Source organism: Maylandia zebra, linkage group LG14 (genome assembly GCF_041146795.1).
Source record: "Maylandia zebra isolate NMK-2024a linkage group LG14, Mzebra_GT3a, whole genome shotgun sequence".
Lineage (NCBI taxonomy): Eukaryota > Metazoa > Chordata > Actinopteri > Cichliformes > Cichlidae > Maylandia > Maylandia zebra.
The window spans coordinates 35,212,446-35,233,136 of NC_135180.1; the positions used below are offsets into that span (position 1 = coordinate 35,212,446).

Sequence of the window (20,691 nt, forward strand, 5' to 3'; positions counted from 1 at the left end):
ATCATTTGATTGGCTGATTAGATGCTCCTTCATCAAGTCTGAATTGATCATTTGTGCTGCTGATAGATTGCATTGGTCATTAGTGAAATGAATTGGCTGAGTCTGTGTTTATAAATTAACTTATTGTTAGAAGCTCACCAATCCCATCCTCTTTTTTTCTTTTTTGCTAATTTGCTGCACTTAGACAGTAAATCTAGGCCTAAAAAAGCCCCGAAAAGACTTTTAAAAATAAACTCTATGAGTCAAACGATGTTTACTCAGCTCTGTGTGTCTTTTAGCAACACACCCACAATGCATTTCAGTTTAGAAGTGTTTTTAACCACTAAACCGTGCGATTATAGCTTTGTAAAACTCAGGACTTGACTGTGTGTGTGTGTGAAAAGACCTCGATGAAGACTAAAGTATCGATCTTCCTTCAGTTTGGATGTGTGACTGGGTGACGTGGGATAACCCAGCAGATCATCACGAAGCACTGTGTGCCTCGTCAGCTTGCTGTGACGTCAAGCCGCCAGCAGCAACTGGAGCAATGCGTCCCCTCTTTCCTGTACTGGCGACGGTTGCCAAGCAACTGCTGCCCAGTCCCCTCTTACTTCTCCCCATCTTCCCTCCTCTCCTCGTAGAGCTCATGTGTGAAGGTCATCCCTCCATCCCTCCCCTTCTCACTCACTCTGGGTGCTTTACGTTCTGCTAATTCTGCTTCCTCGTGTCTGCCTTTGCGGCTTTGTGACCTGGAAAATCGATTGAGGTCCACCATCATTTAGGATGCTTAAATCCTTTTAAAATGTTGGATAAGAGATGAAGAGCACAGAGTGAGGAAACAAATTCATCCCATGTAAAGTAATTCACAACACCCATCTGATATGAATCAGATTAAGGATGAGTGATGTGATCAGAGCGGACAGTAAAAAGGAACCACCTGCACCTCTGCTGTTAGTAGGAGATCCCGAAACAGAAACCTAGAAAACAGAAGTACAAGTAACACACGGCAACAATGTGACAGGGAGAACGACGCGACTACAAATACACACGAAGCTGATTAGACACACAAACTGATAAAGGTTTAAAAGTGGGAAACCTGACACAGGTGGAACAAGAATAAGAGGCCACACGAGTCATGCAAGGGAGGGAAAAATCACAAAATGAAACTGGACGAGGAAACATGGAAGACACACCAGAAGGACATGAATACAAGAAACATGAGAGAGAATGATAATAAAAATCAAAAACATAGATCAGGAACTTGACAGATAATCAGTGTTATTTACTCCACCTGTCTGTAGTTTTAATGCCACAGCTCACTGTTGTATACATTTCTACAGTTGTGGTTATTATTGTTAGCTGTTTAAACAGTAGTAAAAGGGCACCGAACTATCTGTCACAAGTGATTTTATTCTGGTTATATCATTTATACTCTGATTTAACTTTCAAAAATAAACAAAGGGAGGATTGAAGTGCTCGTGGGCAGCTGCTTTTCAGTCCGACAGGTATCATCTGGCTGGTTAACACATGATGCAATTACTGTTTTCAGGTGGAGTGAGATTTAAAGTTTATTTGGCAAAAATCTGACCTTCCAAGTATTATTTAGAGTTTGTCTTTTGCCAGAATCCCCAAATATAAACTTAAAATATGACTTCTTCTGAAGAAAAAATGCATTTGTTGTCTTCTTTGGTTATACTTTTGCCAAATGATATTGTTTGTTGCCATGACTCCTCGGTATGTCCATAGTCAGTGTAGAAGCATCAGTAATCAGATGCCAGACATTTGCGTTTAAACAATCATCTTTTCTCATTTCTAAACATTTGACAGGTGGCATCTCCTCAAAATGACTCAGGAGAGAGAAAGACGTCCTAATTCTTAATCACACTGACTCCATTCTTGCGTCTCCTCTTCCTCCATCTTTCTGTCAATGTCAGAAAATCTGAGACGACTGAGATGGACGAGCCATTATAGCCATATGTAAAGCTCCCTCTCGCTCAGTCTCAGTGTAAGACACAAAGGTCTTGGTGTACTGGCATTCAGCTTGCTGCAATAGATGTTAATGTAGTGTAGTATAGAGGTCCAAATCTAATAAGCTGAGGTTTGCAGTGTTCTGAATGTATAATGTAGTGTCTAATCAATAGCCGTACTGTAGCTGCAGGATGACTGGGCTTCCTGATGACAGGCCGGATAAACAAATCTAAATATGTGTGGCTTATAATCTCTGTAGTGAAGTTTGTGAATGGATGGCCTGAGTGACAATTAAAAGTCAAAGCTTGAAGACAAAAGGGGTGTACTAAACAGAAACAAAGAGCACAGATGTAATAATATGGTTTTGTTGAGCTACTAGTGCAGGTTTCTTCTTTCCGACTGCAAATAAAACCTGCGACTTTCTATTTACAGGGTCAGAATTGATGTAACTGCCATCTGCGCGCTTTAAGACGATGTACTGTTTGTAAAGAGCTGCCGAGTCATTCTGTAATGTCTGTGATGTAGCTTCACTGTGATGGATCCAAAACAGAGGCTGCTCGCTGTTAGTGGAGATTTGGTTCAGTTGCAGCAGATTGTGCTTATCAGTGTGTGCGTGAGCGTGTGGGGGGGGGATGTGTGAATGCACAGTCAAAATACCCTCTTAACCCACCCAGTTGCTCGCCCAAAACCCACTGGGCTTTTGAATCCTGTCCTCGTCACTTATTATCCTTGACAGTTAATTGGCCTCATTAACTCGTTAAGAATGGCAATCTGAGCGTCTGCTGCTGGAACCAAGTTTCACACACTCTCTACGTTACATCACGGCTGACTGGAGCTGATTGGTTTGTGGTGAATGTACCAAGAGTACAATAGAAATAAAAAATCACTAATCATCCACCATTGCAATAGATTGCAAATACCAGAAAACAAAGAAAAGTCAAATAGTAGCCTGTGTTATATCTCACCCGCAGTTCCGGCTTTGACAGCCTTTGAAGTAAGATCAAAATGTAAAAAAAAATACGTTAGACCGTGAAGCAAAACTCTCAAAAGTAAGAATCTCACTATGTCCTGGGTCGACACAGAAAGCACTGTTTTTATATGGTTGGAGAAATAACTAAGTGTGGTTTTAACTACACTTCAGACTTGCTCTGCAGCTGTAATATTGCATAACCTGAGCAATTTTAGTAACGTTTTTGCACTATATGCACACTGTACCCTGTTTTTCTCTTAGAGTGCATATTTTTATTCTCTTCTGTCATTTCATTTATATCTCTTTATTTCATTGTATAGAAAAGTTGCATATTGAATCTCATTCTTAACTGTACACTGATAAAGTTTTTTTTTAAACTGTGGAATACATGACAGGACAAAATGTGCGCTGAAAATCTCAAAACTAATAACAACAGCAACAAAAAATTTGTACATAATTGCATATTTAATGAAAATTATGTGTGAGTTCTATGTGTATGTATGTGAATGTGCATTATGTGGATATTTAAGACATATAATTCAAACAATTACAACAATATAATAGGACCAATATCATCAGTAATTATAATACCACCACCACTAGTGCTGCTACTACTACTACTAGTAGTAGTGATAACAATAATAGTAATAATAATAAAGAAATTAATGACTCTATAAATATTAATAATGATAAATGGGGGAGGCGGGTTGCAGGTGGGATCTGGGAGAACTATGATCCAAAACTGGACCAAAGCTTCACAAGCACAGGGAGAATATGCAAACTCCACAGAGAAGGGCTCTACACAGTGATAACCACTGAGTCACTGTGATGCCGGTCATGATGCATCCACTGTTTGAAGCATAAAACAGAAATATCAGGAAAATCTATAATCTCCTGTTAAGTAAAACAGGGTTTGTTTTGTGTATTGTGCACTTCTCTCTATGAGTCAAGTTTAATTGTGGCTACAGGATTGAGAAACCACTTTCGATACGCTTGCATGCTTTTTTGGACTCGTGTTTTCTTCTGTGTTTTCACTGTCGTGTTGATGTTAGAAGTGGATAATGACATGCAGTGTATCGAAAGCTTAGACCAAACTGGTCTAAGCACTCAGAATGAGCACTAAAAGACTAAAAGAATACAATGAATAAGAACAGAAGGATGGAAATGTTGTCCATTATCCATTTATATTGTTTTGCCCTCTAGTTAAGGCGGGCTGAATCAGTTTCTTTGGGCTGGAGGCAGGTGGTTGACCCCTGTTCTGTGATTTGTGTTAGATTTCACTTCCTGTGTCTCATTTTCCCAATTAGTGTCAGCAGTCTTCTGACCTGTTTCCTCTCCCATCGTTACCTGGCTTGTGTATAGATATAGATTGACCTGTGTGATTCCTCCTGTTGGGTCTGTGTTTCCACATCCCCGCTAGTTTAGAAACTTATTCTCGTTAACGACAAAAACAAGACGAACATATTTTACTTGCTAGCAAGGGAGGCACCGGCCGGTGTCTCAGGAAGCACTCTGAATCCTACCGCAAAATGACCCCGACGACGGCCTCCTCTTGCTTTTGGGGAAAACAGTTCACACAATACACATCACAGCAAAAGCACCTCCCTCTGTAAAACCCCCCAATGGTTCTAAGACAAGGCAGTGTGTGTGTGTGTGTGTGTGTGTGTGTGTGTGTGTGTGTGTGTGTGTGTGTGTGTGTGTGTGTGTGTGTGTGTGTGTGTGTGTGTCTCACTGCATGACTTCCTGCTCACGAAAAGGATCATAAAAGTAGGAAGCAACATCACAAGAAACAGATCTTCTAGATAGAATGTATCTGCAATAAAACCTCCCCCAGCACAGAGTGGCTGGAGAGGTGGTCAGAGACAAAGGAATGTTTTGATCCTATAGATTGAACTCAGACCTTACAAATTTAAGAAACACAATGACAACATTCAACAATTAGACATAATACCTCCTTCCATGTTTCACTGGAGTTTCCTAGTTCTTGGATTGAATTCTCCCGCTCAGCTACCATTGGTGTTTTTGTATGTCTGGGAAGAGTTCAGCATTAAAGGTAAAAGTCCTTAATGTCCTGTATTTGGGTCCGAGTCTTGCCTGCGACACAGTTATATAACCCGGACAGTTATATCAAGAGGTTTTTAGGTTTGAACCTTCCTGTGCAAACTGTCCAAAGACATACTATGTTATGCTCCCCAGGATGTCCAGGGGGTGTGGGGAAGTAACGATAGCATGTTATTGATTAAAAATTGCCTGTTAGGTTTGAATGCTTGAAATGCATAGAATAAAACAATCTGTGTGGCTTCGGTGGCAATCGGTACAGCTTTATAAAAGTTTTATAAACAAATTACCAGCTGTGCAAAAAATACGACTTTGTCTGGCCATTGATGCACCTTTTTACTTTCCTTATAACTGTATGCGAGTGCAAACTGTATACTATATAGAGTTGCATACAGTATACAGTTTGCATTAAGCTCTGACCTGTGGTGCTGCAGTATATAAGAGAATGTGTGCGTGAATGAGGGAGTATGGGCAGGTTTGTGTGTGGGTAAGTGCAGCAAAACATCAATGAGGCCCTCGCACTCAGAGCAAGATGTTAAGCTAAGATGGAGATAAGATAAGATAAGATAAGATAACCTTTATTAGTCCCACACGTGGGAAATTTGTTTAGATCTGACAGTATATATTTTTATTCCACCCAATCAATTCCAGTTATATTTAAATGCACCGTTCAGACAATGCTGCACCCATTAAAGCACGCAGAACTGAACTGAACACAGAGAATAATGCTAGGTGTTTTCATATTATAGAGCCCAGCTGGATAGATGATGTTGACCCTACAATCACTATGTGGAGCTTCTTTTTATTTATTTCTGCAGGGAACCTGTTGTAGGTGTCTTTCTATGTGCTCATTACAGAGCTCCTAAGCCATAGGGTCTGTCTGTCTGCACTATCTGCACTGCAACCCTGATATTCCTAGCCTTCAAAGACAGCTCTGTGTCAACTAGCAGATGGTGTAAACCTAAATCAGCAAAACTGTCCAATTAAGTTTTCAAATATGAAATGTCTGAAAGCAGTAATGCATCAGAATTATTTACATTTTCTGATTAAAATCCTTCTATTGTGGCTCTGAATCTTTGTGTGCATGCCAAAGGTGTTTTCTTGAATGACTTACTCATACTTCATGTTTATACTATAAGCAATAAGTAACAAGAGACAGTCGTTATTCTGCTCTGCAGCCTCTGCAGCAGTTCTCTGTGGTTGGAGCAGCCCTCCAGCTCACATCACATCTCTAAAGCAGAATAAGGGCTCCTGTCAGCTGCTGTAGACCTCCATGGTGGAGCTGGAGTCCACCCGACCACAAGAAAAAAGACCTTGTGGAGAGGTAGCTGAATGACTTCCAAGACCTCCAAAACAGCAGACAGGAAGGATTGAAGCTAGCTAATTTTTAAGTGAGAACAAACATAGCAAACAGAGTCCTGCATGCTGTGTAACTGAAATGGGAAAAAATGCATTTATTTTTAATGTTTCTGTGTTAGACTTTCATCAGGCAAAACGGTTTGAAACAGCGTCCTACTAATTCCTCTCGTCTCCTGTTTATGAAGTGGATGTTTGCAAAGATAAACCTAAAATGCTAACTAGCAAAATACAGGATGTAAGAAACACAGGTAGCTAACCCAAGTTAAGTCTGAGTAAAGTCTTATTAGGTTCATACAATTTAAGTGCCTGCCCAGTCCTGGAGCACTTTTGGCTTTCTAATGCTCTCGAGCCAAAAGGGCACTCAGCAGATGGATGAAGTCCTTCTTTTCCTACAGTAAAAGTGACGCTTTTACAGCAGCACAGAGGACCAAATGGGGGCATTTTTAAGGTAGATGGAAGAACAGCCGTCCTCTTTCTCTGTATTTGTGCATTTTCTGGATGGTATGTGGACATTTGTGCATGTGTGAGTGAGTGCATGTAGTACCCCAGAGCAGGCTGCCTTTATCATCAGCTTTTCTTATGAGCAACAGCATGAGTAGTGGAATCATGTGTTGTTATGAATAAATGAGTCTGCAATTACAGTTTGGAGGAAAATATACCCTCTGCATAGTGTGCAACCCTACAGAAACCCTGCGACGGTCACGCAGGTCTCCATTTAAGTGCAAGGTGTCAAAAAATCACATGACCAGTGCCTCAGTTTCATATTATATATACCAGCCATCACATTCTTTCCATCACCCCGGGTCGCTGCCATTGAATATTTCTTTTGAAGAAGTAATGTTGATTTGTAGTTGTATCTCCTTGAAGACTGTGGACACGTAGCAAATATTATAAATATGTTTTCAGTCTTTAGACTTCATTGGACCCTGTGTTTGGTTTCTTACCTTATGTCAGAGTTGACCAAGAGTTGACATTAAAACTTCAACCTGGATTGAAGTAAGCAGTTCCATTTGGCTGGACGAGCAGATTTTTTTTACATGTAAATATTGACACGGTAGCTTCAGTGGCCTGAGCGTGACAGACCCACTGACCAACAGAGCGGCAGAGGGGAGGCTCGGGAGCAGATGTCTGCTGTGAAGCGCACACCAGACAGCAGAATGAGGATGATCTGTTGCTGTTAGCATCAGTGCTCCATCAGACTCTCCCTGTCTGTCCTGCACGACTGTACTTCCTGTTTTTCTTCACTTTACATATTCTCTCACATCCTTCTGGGTCTTAGTATTTAAATAATCTTTAATCACATCAACATGGTGCTTTTCATCATCAGTACTTTAACCTCCTAAGACCCGAACTCTTTCATGGCATTTTGATAAATGTAAAAACAAAGAATTATGTGATTTTTTTTTTTTTTTTTTTTTTTTTTTTTTTTTTTTTTTAACCTGATTTTTGTTTCTGAGAAAAATGAGATCCACATATGAGAACTAGAGATGGACCGATCCGATATTACGTATCGGTATCGGTCCGATACTGACCTAAATGACTGGATCGGATATCGGAGAAAAATAAAAAATGTAATCCGATCCATTAAATATCACGAAAGCACCTCACAAAACTTGCAACACGCCGTAACTCACCTCAGAACGTTAGCATGTCGGAGCAGTATGCATCACGTGATAGAGCGGCTGTGGCATGCGGGACCTGTGGTCTGGATAGCATTTGGAGCTTCGCTAGCAATCCGGCATTTCATCTCCGACAAAGTTATCCCCGAGAGAAGTAAAGCAAGTGTGTAAGTCCATCTCTGAATGTTTGTAAAGCATTCCTGCGTTAAGCTTAACGAGCGACTGCCTCTCGCTCTCCGGCTGCTACTTCAATCGTGAAACTGCTTAAATGATCAGCTGATCGGCTTTTCTGTCGCGAGTCCGTCTTTGTTTTTGGCCCACTTTGCACCAGAAAGAGGAAACCAGCAGCTGAACAACAGCAGCACGTTTAAGCTTGATAAGCTGTTGTTAGAATTTATTTAATATTACTTTCTACACCAGGATCTTTTTCTACGTAGCTGACGCTGGTAACTGTGCAGGGGCGGATCTAGCAAAGTTTAGCCAGGGGGGCCGATAGGGCATTAACAGGGAAAAGGGGGCACAAAGACATACTTTTCTTTCTTATTCTCATTTAAAATGTCTAGCTTTTAATAAATAATTATCTGACACCCAAAGTTTTAATTTGATGTAAAATGAATAGAAGTCAATTACTGTATATAGTGACTATTAAGTCTAATATATATACCCTAGTAAGCTATAGTACTTTTTCCTTTGGGAAGGTACCATCTGTGCAGTCTGCAATTTTGTTGAAGAAAGATGTTGAATCTATTTAATATTTCTTGAAAAATAATTGATTTCTGTGCATTTTTTTCACACTGCATCAAATTAAGGTTGATTACGTCGATTAAGCATCATGAGGTGGCGCGTGAGGGGTGGTTCCCTATTTTTTATTTATTTATTTTTGTTGTTGCTGGGAGTTGGAACCCTATTAGTTAGGTTGCTTAATATTTACGCTAAGTACTCTTTAAAATACCAGAATAGGGAGGATGGTGTAGGTCTAAGTTTATTAGATTGATCAGTATTGCTGAACTATGAAATATTTTTTTTGTACACAGGTATAACAGAATAGCTTTAGTGTAGTTGTTGTTTTAAACTTGAGTATGAACTTGCAGACTTGCAAAATGCAGCAAGATATTTTAAAAAACAGTTTTGTTGATTAAAAAACACTATATCGGATTCACATCGGTATCGGCAGATATCCAAATTTATGATATCGGTATCGGTATCGGACATAAAAAAGTGGTATCGTGCCATCTCTAATGAGAACATTTCAATACAATAGTGACAGTATAATGTCCTTGTAAGTGGACATCAGGCCCCTGTAGAGCAGAATTTAGTATTTTGGTCTAGACAGCCCAAAATGTGATGTCCACATGTGGACATCCAGGTCCTAGGAGATTAAAAAAGAGATTTAAAGCAATATTTTTCCTTTTTAAAGTGACTTGTAGTTTGAAATAGAGATGGCACGATACCACTTTTTTATGACCGACACCGATATCATAAATTTGAAATCGGCCAATACTGATATGAATTCAAACTGTTTTTTTAACATCTTGCTGCATTTTGTATAAGTTCAAACTCAAGTTTAAAAAAAAAAACACTAAAGCTATTCTGTTATACCTGTATGCAAAAAATACACTGCACCCAAAATATTTCATAGTTCAGCAACACTGATCAATCTAATAAACTTAAGCCTACTCCATCCTCCCTATTCTGGTATTTTAAAGAGTAAGCAACCTAACTAATAGGCTTCTAAAACTCCCAGCAAAAAAATAAAAAATAGGGAACCACCCCCCACCCTCCACCTCATGATGCTTAATCGACGTAATCAACTTTAATTTGATGCAGTGTGAAAAAAAAAATGCACAGAAATCAATTATTTTTCAAGAATAATTAAATAGATTCAACATCTTTCTTCAACAGAATTGCAGACTGCACAGATGGTACCTTCCCAAAGGAAAAAGTACTATAGCTTACTAGGTTATATTAGACTTAACAATTACTATATACAGTAATGGACTTCTATATATTTTACATCAGATTAAAACTTTGGGTGTCAGATAATTATTCATTAAAAGCTCGACATTTTAAATGAGAATAAGAAAGAAAAGTATGTCTTTGTGCCCCCTTTTCCCTGTTCATGCCCTATCGGCCCCCCTGGCTAAACTTTGCTAGATCCGCCCCTGCACAGTTACCAGCGTCAGCTACGTAGAAAAAGATCCTGGAGTAGAAAGTAATATTAAATAAATTCTAACAACAGCTTATCAAGCTTAAACGTGCTGCTGTTGTTCAGCCGCTGGTTTCCTCTTTCTGGCGCAAAGTGAGCAATAAACAAACAAGAGAGACGGACTCGCGACAGAAAAGCCGATCAGCTGATCATTGATCAGTTTCATGATTGAAGTAGCAGCGGGAGAGGGAGGGGGAGAGAAGAGGTAGTCGCTCCATATTTCGGTTGTTAAGCTTAAAGCTGGAATGCTTTACAAACATTCAGAGATGAACTTACACACTTGCTTCACTTCTCTCTGGGATAACTTTCTCGGAGATGAAATGCCGGATTGGTAGCGAGGCTCAAAATGCTGAACCAGACCACCGACAGGTCTCGCACGCCACAGCCGCTCTATCACCTGATGCACACTGCTCCAACGTGCTACGGTTATGAGCCGAGTTATGCCATGTCGCAAGTTTTGTGAGGTGCTTTTTTGATATTTAATGGATCGGATTACATTTTTTATTTCTCTCCGATATCCGATCCAGTAATTTAGGTCAGTATCGGACCGATACCGATACGTAATATCGGATCGGTCCATCTCTAGTTTGAAATAATTATTTTTACCATATACGTGGATCTCATGGAGCCCCTGTCTTTTTAAAAGCAGTAAACAATTCTTTAGAGCAGTCTGAAGAGTGAGCTTTTGGCTTTGACTGGATTACTTGTATATACACTACCCTCATTATCTGAAACGTATGTATAATAATAGTATCAACATTTGTAATGCTATATACTATATATGATGTAAGCTGGGTTGGTCTCCAGCTGCCCTGCAACCCTAAGCTTTGAAAGCAGTTAAGATTATGGATGAGTAGACATGAAAGAGAAGTGAAATATGTCCATTTAAACACCTTTTTCAGCCTTTTTGTAACAGAGCAGAGGTGGGTGGTGACCTGAAAGAACTGAACAGTACAGGAGGAAAACCAACCGATAGTGTCATTGTATTTTATATTAGTGCCTAATTATCTCCACTTTTTGTTTTCAGTGTGAAAAAGACACACTGTGGGCTGTGGAGGGGAGTTACGTATGAACATTGTGTGGCAGCTTCCAGCACATGGGCAGCTTTGGTCACTGGTGAACTGGCCCTCCCACATGGAGCAGTACCACTGTGTATTTGAGTCTGAAGCCCCACGGCACAATAATAATGTTCCACGTTAAATAATTCATTGTCACGCTCCCTGCTGGCATGTTATATTTGTTAATAATGTTTATGGAGATTGCACTCTCTATGCTAAACATTGACACACCATAATCACTACTGCAAATACTGAAGAAGAGGAAAACGATAAGCAACATATTTCTGACTTTAGTCCTTTCAGAATAAAAATATCCTGACAGTTCTGACTCAGACTGAAGGCAGCTGCTGCGTAACAGATGATTTAACTCTAACTGTGACTGAGGGGTTTTAATCGGCCTTCAGTAATGGAATATTTCCTCAAAAACAACTATTTTATAATTTTATTTACTGAAATAAATTATTATTTTTGATAGCAAGGATGTTCACTTAAAGGGAGAAGTAATAGTTAGCATCAGTGCAACAGTATCCTAACGTGAAGTCTCAATCTCCAAAAAAGGTTAATGCTTTATTTCCTGTTGGCATCTGTAATCTGATCTAATGACAAGACATTATTCAACTGATTTCACAGGCTGAGTATTTCTGCAGTGAGTTGACCCATCTTGTAAAGGTACTCCAAGCTCAGTGTACGGGGTGGGGCTCACACAGATTTCCCCGCTTGGCGTGGGATGTCTACAGATGCTGTCTGTATGCGCTGTGGAATACTGTGCTCCTCTCTGAACTGCAGACTCAGTTTACACAGTATGAGTAGTGTGGAGTAGCAGCTCTGAGCTAGTGGGTGAAGCTGCTCGAGCCCACACAAACCCTCCCACTCACCGCAGAGGATGGCACGCACCAGCAGCCGGAGGGACACCACACAAGAATGAACGCTGACGTAACGCACTAGCAGTGGAAAGGATCGGAAAGTGGTCTGTCTGCTTACAATTCCACTTCTCCTTCTTTGTGTTTGTGTGTGTTGATGTAAAAACAGTGCAGGATTGTGTGAAGATATTTGCTTCTTTTTCTTCTCACCTCTCCATTTGTACCCAGATAGTGGCAATTAAGTTAGCAGCTGCAGATATGGTGTGTATACGGCAGATATAGAGTACCATATGCACTACAGTATACTGTCTTCCATCCTCCTTAGTTCTAGAAGGAAGTCTGGCCACTCAGCAACCATCGGGAAACGCCGGGCACTTCTTTGGGCAGTTATTGCTAAGCATGATCTAAAATATACTTTTATATTTTAATGGACAGCTGCACAAACAACCAGTAAATAGTAGAGCATTGAGATAAATCTGATTATTGTTTCATAAATCCAGGCTCATCAATACATTTTACTTTCAAATATCAAACCTAGCTTTGTACTGTTACCTCATCAAAATGTATTTTTTGGTAGATTGTTGGTTTGGGCTGACCTTCAGTGAGTGATGTTTTTATGACCTACTCTCACTCACATTTACACCTCGGTGTTGCCTAGAGGTTCCCGTAACTGCCCTGCTTATCTCGGTGTCTGGACCGGAAGCTGTCTTATCTCATCACTGGGCTCCAGTTTCCAGTCATGATGCAGCTCTGTATGTCTGCAGATTTTATGATAACTCGAGTGAGTGAGACAGGATGTTGTCCTCTGTGGATGATGAGTCACTGCTCAAGGATACTTTAGCATCCTGGTGAAAATTCGAGGCAGTCTGAAAAGTACCACCCACCAAGAACCAAATGGTGGAAAATTGAACCTTTTCTTCAGAAAAATAGGTCAGACAACTCAAAAAAATATTTTTAAAAAATGCCCGTCCTTTCAGTTTCTGTTGCACAGTAAAATCAAATCTAAAATAAAGTTTTGCACATTTTCACATCTTTACGATTAACCCTTTTTACTTATTCTTTAAATTCAAACTGGACATGAACCTTACAGGCTATGGTTGTCTCATATTTTGCCCTCCAACAGGTGCGATTTTCACCCATGTTTGTGGTCCTCGGAGGAACCTGAAAGGACTTTAGATATAATCTGAGAATAGACGCATTTTGATGTCAACTTTTGGTTTTGGACTGTGCATTTCGAAGCTTCAACATTAGCAATTTAGCCACTGCATGTTAATTTTTTATGCAGGATTTACCATATATTGTTCATCAAAGTTATCTGCTAATGTTAGCAAGCTGCATCCAACACACATATGCACATATCAGCTAATTCGTGACTAAAGCAAGAGCTTTGTGGATGGTCTGTGTCACACAGCAAGCCATAGTTTTAGTCAGATAAAGCGTAATCTTTAATGTAACTAAAAGGATACAAATGAATAAGTTATAAAAGTATTCACCCCCTGTATATTTGTTATTACGTTGTTATAAAGAGGGAGATTATCCATAGCGGTCAGAGGAGTTTTTGTAGCAGGCTTCAGTCCGTAACTTTTGACCAAGGAACTGAGATGCAAAGAAAAGCACAGTCATCCACAGTAATCCACACATTACCAAGTATTATTTATTTTATTTTTTTGATAAAGACAAGTTGGCAAGCTACGAGTGCCAGTTTGTTGTTTTTCAAAGTTAAGCTGGAATTTTAATTCCAGTGTATATCAAATAATTTAAAGTCCGTGTTCCTAAAATGGACTTTGGAAGTTTGGCCCACAGTTAATTCCTTAGATTTTTAATGCTTTTCTATGTTTGTTTATAGGAAATCCTTTGTTCTTTGTTCATATTGGGGGATGTTTTTAGGTCCCTTTCTTTCTAATAAACACACAAACCAGCACCTCATGTTCACCTGCTCCCAGACTTTTTTCATTTCGCCTCCTCAGTGAAATCCCTCCCCCATCTAATTGATATTCATACAGAGTGTGTGTGTGTGTGTGTGTGTGTGTGTAATGGTTCTGAATGGGATGAGGTACAAAAGGGGCAGAAATATGAAAAGGCGAGAGAGATGGGGGAAGGGACGTGTGGGGTAATTTATGAGGTATTTTAGTAGGAGGAGGTTTTATATACACACACACACACACACACACACACACACACACACACACACACACACACACACACACACACACACACACACACACACACACACACATTTCCACAGAATCAATATTCAAACACAGGAAGACTTGTAAATGCGATGAAGCACATTTATGCATTGAATACTAAATTGGTATACTAATGACTTTTTCATTTTCAATGCTTTAGGTTCATAGTTTCGTTTATTTATGTACAACGTCATTGATATCCTACACTGCACAGATTTTCAACCACGCTTTTATTGTGAAAAGTGGATTAGAGATCAATAATTATTTTTATTACAAATAGAGAAATCGACCCCACTTTCATAAAGCTATTTTAATGTCCGCTTGACATAAACTTTTAGATTTAGATTTATGAGTGCAATCTCCATAAACATTTTAGATTTTTGCTTAAATAAAATTTGCATAGCGGTGCAGACCAAGTGATCTGCATGAAAACGATATATTCTCAGAGATTTTACGTTTATGTTGGTACTCCCCAGGTGCTAATTAGAGATGTCGATTCACTGATTGATGTGTTAATTAAACTACATAATGGCCTTATTATCATAATAGGTTGTGTGTTTTTAATGCCTTTGTGATTATGAAGTGTCATTTTGTAGCTTAATTGCCTTTTGTTTTCAGTAGTAAATGTTCTATTTGCACATTTGCCTCTGATCTACGTGTACTCTGGGCTAATTATACATTTTCGGTATGTTAATGAATAATCCTTTCGCATTAAGACATAAAAGGTCTTAATTTTCTCCCCCGTCTCCCTCTGTGTTCCCCCTCATTTCCTGTCCATCCAGGAGGGCCAGCAACTGATCCAGGAGAAGCCGGAGCTCAGCCCGGTGGTGCGGAAGAAGCTGGAGGAGATCAGGGAGTGCTGGCAGGATCTGGAGAGCACCACTCAGGCAAAAGCCCGCCAGCTTTTTGAAGCCAACAAGGCCGACCTGCTGGTGCAGAGTTACGAAAGCCTCGACCAGAGACTGGGCCAGCTCGAGGGTCAACTGGCCTACGTCGACCAGGGACAGGACCTCACCACCGTCAACAAGCAGCTCAAAAAACTGCATGTACGTAACATTCAAGTGGTTTTTGGCACATTGCTGCAGCCATTTCACCCACAGATGCGTTCCTCTAACCTCTGAAGTGGCTTAAGTTATGATTTCTTTGTACAAAGATGCTTTTTCTGTTTCATCTGTCAGGTAGTGAGTTCTTGGTTTCCAGAGTTTAGACTTTTATTGAATTTTAACCTGATAATAATAAATATTTAACTGTAAATGAACTGAAAATCAAATTAACTGAGGTTTATCCTTATATAACTGTATTCTTGGGTGGATTTTTTGGGGAGTTTTGGGGTTTTTTCTTAGTTTTTCCGTAGTTTTAGCCCAGTTTTGCCCTAAACTGTTAACGTAATTCTGCATCTTTGCTTCCTTGCATGTTGAACCATCTCAGAGTGAATCACTGTTTACGTTATTGTCGCTACACAGAGATGGCCTCAGCTCATTAATATTCAAACAAAACCTCATGTTTGAAAATGACTAACAGCAACATTTCTCGCTGCGCCTGCACAGCTTTCTGTTTGCTTTCCATCTCATTTTAGCAAAGTCAGCTTCTCATAAGTTCGCGCCAGCATTAATCTTTAATTTGCGCTGATGGTTTTTGGACACAACGTAAGCCGTCAGTGTTCGTGCAAACCAGGTGAGCTTTAACACAAGTCTCATCCCAAGATCATTTTACAAATACAGACGGTGACAAGTTTTTAATATTTTCACATATAGTTGCCAGTATCATGCTGATTGTTCTGCCTGGTTAAAGGCTGATTGTTTGTGACTTATTGGACTCAATCTGTGTTTGTCGCGTATTTGGTTATTTTGTTATAATTTATTTATGGCACACACTAGCATTAAGGTCATAATTAATCTTCATTTATCTTAATTTTAAACACTAGACATCTGGTTCATGTATAATTCTATCAGAGTGAGAGATAAGCCCTCTGTAGTGGGAAAACTGATGTTTTATTGAGTAAAAATAGTAATCTGTGCTTATTCATAAACATGGCATCTGTGAGTGGATGCAGCTAGTGCTTATTTATTTGTAAGCACAATATACTCTAACTTTAGTAAGTTTCAATGTTCAGTTGACCCCTGTTACGTTTATTAGTACTAGTATCACTGTAGCTGTTTACTCCAGGTATTTTTAAATATTTGAAGAACGGTGTAGCACATCTTTTTCATAAGGCAAGTCAGAAAGGCAAACAGATCCAGTGTTGCAGCAGACGTCCACACACGGTTTACCATGAAGAAAGTGAAATTACTCTGGTCATGTGTTGCTGTGTGAGAAGTGAGTTGCAGGACAGAGAAACTAGCCTCAAAGCATCAGCTTTTAATGCTGATGATGCAAAAGCTAAAGTCCAGAAGAATCCAAAATAAAGAGCAGGCTTTAAATGTCCAGAAAACATTAGAATTTCAGGAATATTAGAAGTTCAGGAACATGGAACAAGGGTACAGATCTCTTAATCGGAGCTGACTCTGGTCTTCTCACCATTCTCGTCCTTTTAGATCTGAGCTCAGCCTTTGACACCATTTCTCACTCTGTCCTTCTAAGCAGACTTTCCTCTCTCGGCATCTCTGACACACCCCTCGCCTGGTTTAAATCATATCTCCTCGACCGTTCCCAGTTTATTCAACTAAGATCATTCCGCTCTCGTCTATTCCCCGTCACCTCTGGTGTACCCCAAGGCTCAGTTTTAGGCCCTCTTCTCTTTATAATATACATCCTCCCTCTAGGTACCATCTTCCGCAAATTTGATCTTCAGTTTCACTGTTTTGCTGATGACACCCAGTTATATCTCTCTTGCAAACCTGATTCCTCCCTCCCACCTTCTTCCCTTACAGAATGTCTATCCGAGTTAAAATCCTGGTTTACCTCTAATTTTCTAAAGCTCAATGAGGATAAAACTGAGATCCTCCTTATTGGCACCAAATCCAACCTTTTGAAGGCAAACCATTTCTCACTCACCATCGATAACTCCACAGTTCTACCTTCTCCTCAGGTTAAGAGCCTTGGTGTCATCCTAGACAGTTCACTTTCTTATAAATCACACATCAATAACCTCACCCGTTCTGCCTACTTCCATCTACGTAACATTAACAGATTGCTTCCTTCTCTTTCCACCCAGTCTACGTCCATTCTTGTACATAGTCTTGTTACCTCCCGTATTGACTACTGCAATTCTCTTCTGCATGGTCTCCCCCAAAAATCCCTCCATAAGCTTCAACTGGTTCAGAACTCTGCTGCTCGCATTATCACCAGAACCCCCTCCTACCAGCACATCACCCCTGTTCTTCAGGAACTTCTCTGGCTCCCTGTGAAATTCCGGATAATTTTCAAACTTCTTCTGCTCACCTTCAAGGCCCTTCATAACCTCGCTCCTTCTTACCTTTCTGACCTGTTAACCACCACTTGTTCTGCCCGTTCACTTCGTTCTTCTTCTTCTGTCCAGCTTACTGTACCTTCCTTCCGCCTCACCACCATGGGAAGCAGAGCTTTCAGCTGCTCTGCTCCCAGGTTGTGGAATTCTCTGCCCCCTGAAATAAGAAATATTGGTTCTCTCCCCCAGTTTAAATCCCAACTCAAAACTCATCTGTTCAAATCTGCATATTCACTGTGAATCCACTGTTTGTTCATTTTATCTTGTGCTTTATTTTATTGTTCTTATTCTGCCATTGTTTTACTAAGTGTTTTATCCTATTGTAAAGTGTCCTTGGGTGACTTGAAAGGTGCTCATAAATAAAATTTATTATTATTATTATTATTATTACAGCAATGAGGGACCACTCGACAAAGCACAAGAGGAGACTCAAACAGTACACAGTACATAATACAATACATAGAATACAATACAATACACTGAAGGGCGATTTGGCCAGAGTGGAGACACCTGTGTGGAGTGGAGACACACCATCATAATCAGTATTTATTGGAGCTTAATACTGGGAACAAGAGACGTGAGACTACCAAAATAAAACAGGTTGAGCACAGGCATGACACAGGGCAAAGCTGTACGCAAAAAATAAACAACCTAAGCATCGCCACGAGGATCATTAATAATAAACAAAACCCAAGAAACCAAAACGCTTGGTCAATGAACCAGGACCCAGGTGATATTTGGAACATCGCAAATAAATAGATTTGTGCAAGTCAGACAGTTTACGGGTCTCTGTTACAGCACTGGACTCATTTTTATTCACATTTGTGGACTGGTCGATAGATCTAGTAAAAAAAAAATGCCTGTTGCATGCATGACAGTTTGCATAGAGAACAAATTGCTGAACGTTCATCAGATCAAGGTTAAAGCTTTGCATGTGTCCTCCTTTATCTTACACTGGGCCTGGGTGAAGCGCCTCTGTTCATCTAGTCACTGAAGAAAAACTGTTGTAGCTCCTTTCCCCTCCCTTTAGGATAGGAACTGCAAATGGGGTCAGCAACCTGTTAACCATATTAGAGATATTCCCTCATACAAAACCAAGAGTGAAAGAAAACTGAGTGTTTAGAAAAGTCTGGAGCCTGAGCTTCTTAAATAGCTGGGTTACTAGTTTGATGAATATGCATTTCTTTCTTTTTTTGGTCTGTCACCTCAATAAAAGAATCCAAATTTGGGCACACTTGCATTACATCTGCCAGTCAACGTGTGATCTTGGGATGTAACTCGCAATTTGCCCTCCAGCCGTGGTGGTTTGGGCAAGGCGGGAACTCGTTTATACAGCAGGTTCGACCCGGGCTGACGCACAGATTCATCCATTCATTGCTTCATCATTTCACCAGACATCTCTCGCTCTCCTCTCCCACAGCATGCCGCTTACAGCTTCCTTTAACAGGCCGCCATTAGCACTGCTTTACCACATCATCATAACTCCACTACCCAGCATCCATCCTGGCAAGGGGTACAGTAACCTTCACTACACTTCATGTCTGTTAACCACCTGTTCTTGTGCTGTTTTGGGTTATCCTCAGTCTCATCTTATCCATCTGTTGCTTAATACATATAAATCTACTGAATTTATTACAGTTTTTAAAAAGATGTTTTATAAACTTTGACGTGGTAAGTTAAAAAGTTAAATAAAATCAGTATTACAGGGAATAAAACAACTACATTAAAGTGAAAAAAACTAAAATCATGTAAACTTTGTTTCTTGCCACACTCTTTTCATCTCACTCATGTCATTTTTATCTTCTCTCACATGATGACATGTTTCTTCCATCCAGTTTCTCTTGTCTCCTCTCTCCTGCCTCAGTTACATTCTTCTGCCCGGTAACTACACTCACCCTCTCCTCTTCCTCCTCCTCAGACCCTGGAGACCCAGATGGAGGAATGGTATAAGGAGGTAGGGCAGCTTCAGGTGCAGGCATCCTCCATCCCGCAGCAGACGCAGGTCAAGGAGACGGTTGCAGAGCGACAGGCCGCCGTGGAGGCCAGGATGGTGCGTTTGATCGAGCCGCTGAAGGAGAGGCGACGCATCCTGCTGGCGTCCAAGGAAGTTCATCAAGTTGGGCGAGACCTGGAGGATGAGATTGTGAGCTGACAACACAACCAGATTCACACTCACTACACAAAACACAGGAGTCGTGTTATTGCATGTTCTAATTTTGTTATTGTTACTTTTTTATCTATTTGTAATTGAGGTGAAATATACCAGGCTTCTCTTTAATCTGTACATGAGGTGTGGACATGCATGTTCACATATTCATACATGTACAAATATTCATTTCTTTTCGTCATACCATTGCGGTTGAAGTTGTGGGTCCAGGAACGCCTCCCGATGGCCATGTCTCAGGAGCACGGCTCTACTCTGCAGGCTGTGCAGCAGCTAATGAAGAAGAACCAGGTAAGAAAACCTGAATAGCTGCTAATTAAACTGCAGCCTTAGCCTGAAACCTTAACAGAGGTCCCGTTCCTCTTCACGATAGACCCCCTGCACCCTAAAGCTTTAAACGCAGAGCTCAAGTCACTAAATAACTGATGACTTGTGATAAAGATAATGTCCAGCCTCTGAGTTCTGATCCATCCGTTTACACTCTCAACATCTAAATAGCTCTTTCTGCCTGTGCTGTAGAATCTTCAGAGGGAGCTGCAGAGCCACAGGAGCAGAATTGATGATGTCCTGGAGAGGGCGGGGATCATTGGCTCCATACGCAGCCCTGAGGCAGACTGCATCAGGGCAGGTCACGACCAGCTGTCCCAGCTGTGGGCTCTGCTTTGGGCCGAGACTGAGAGGAGGCAGCTGGTCCTGGATGCCATGTACCAGGCCCAGCAGTACTACTTCGATACAGCCGAGGTCGAGGCCTGGCTGAGTGAGCAGGAGTTGCACATGATGAATGAGGAGAAGGGAAAGGTAAAATTATTTGTCTGAAATATTTATCATTGAAGTAAAAAAAAAAAACTCTTTAAA

The 20,691-nt window shown here is 40.5% G+C and overlaps 1 protein-coding gene across 6 annotated transcripts in view; it reads left to right on the forward strand.

The window, feature by feature from the left end:
* sptbn4b (spectrin, beta, non-erythrocytic 4b) overlaps nucleotides 1-20,691 on the forward strand; it is a 115,453-nt gene that overhangs the window by 78,178 nt on the left and 16,584 nt on the right. For all 6 annotated transcript variants that reach the window (XM_076873432.1, XM_014411878.3, XM_023154400.3 and 3 more), the window contains 4 exons: nucleotides 15,049-15,312; nucleotides 19,591-19,815; nucleotides 20,038-20,127; nucleotides 20,356-20,634. In XM_076873432.1, the coding sequence (XP_076729547.1) occupies nucleotides 15,049-15,312; nucleotides 19,591-19,815; nucleotides 20,038-20,127; nucleotides 20,356-20,634 (858 nt within the window). The remainder of the gene's footprint in view (nucleotides 1-15,048; nucleotides 15,313-19,590; nucleotides 19,816-20,037; nucleotides 20,128-20,355; nucleotides 20,635-20,691) is intronic.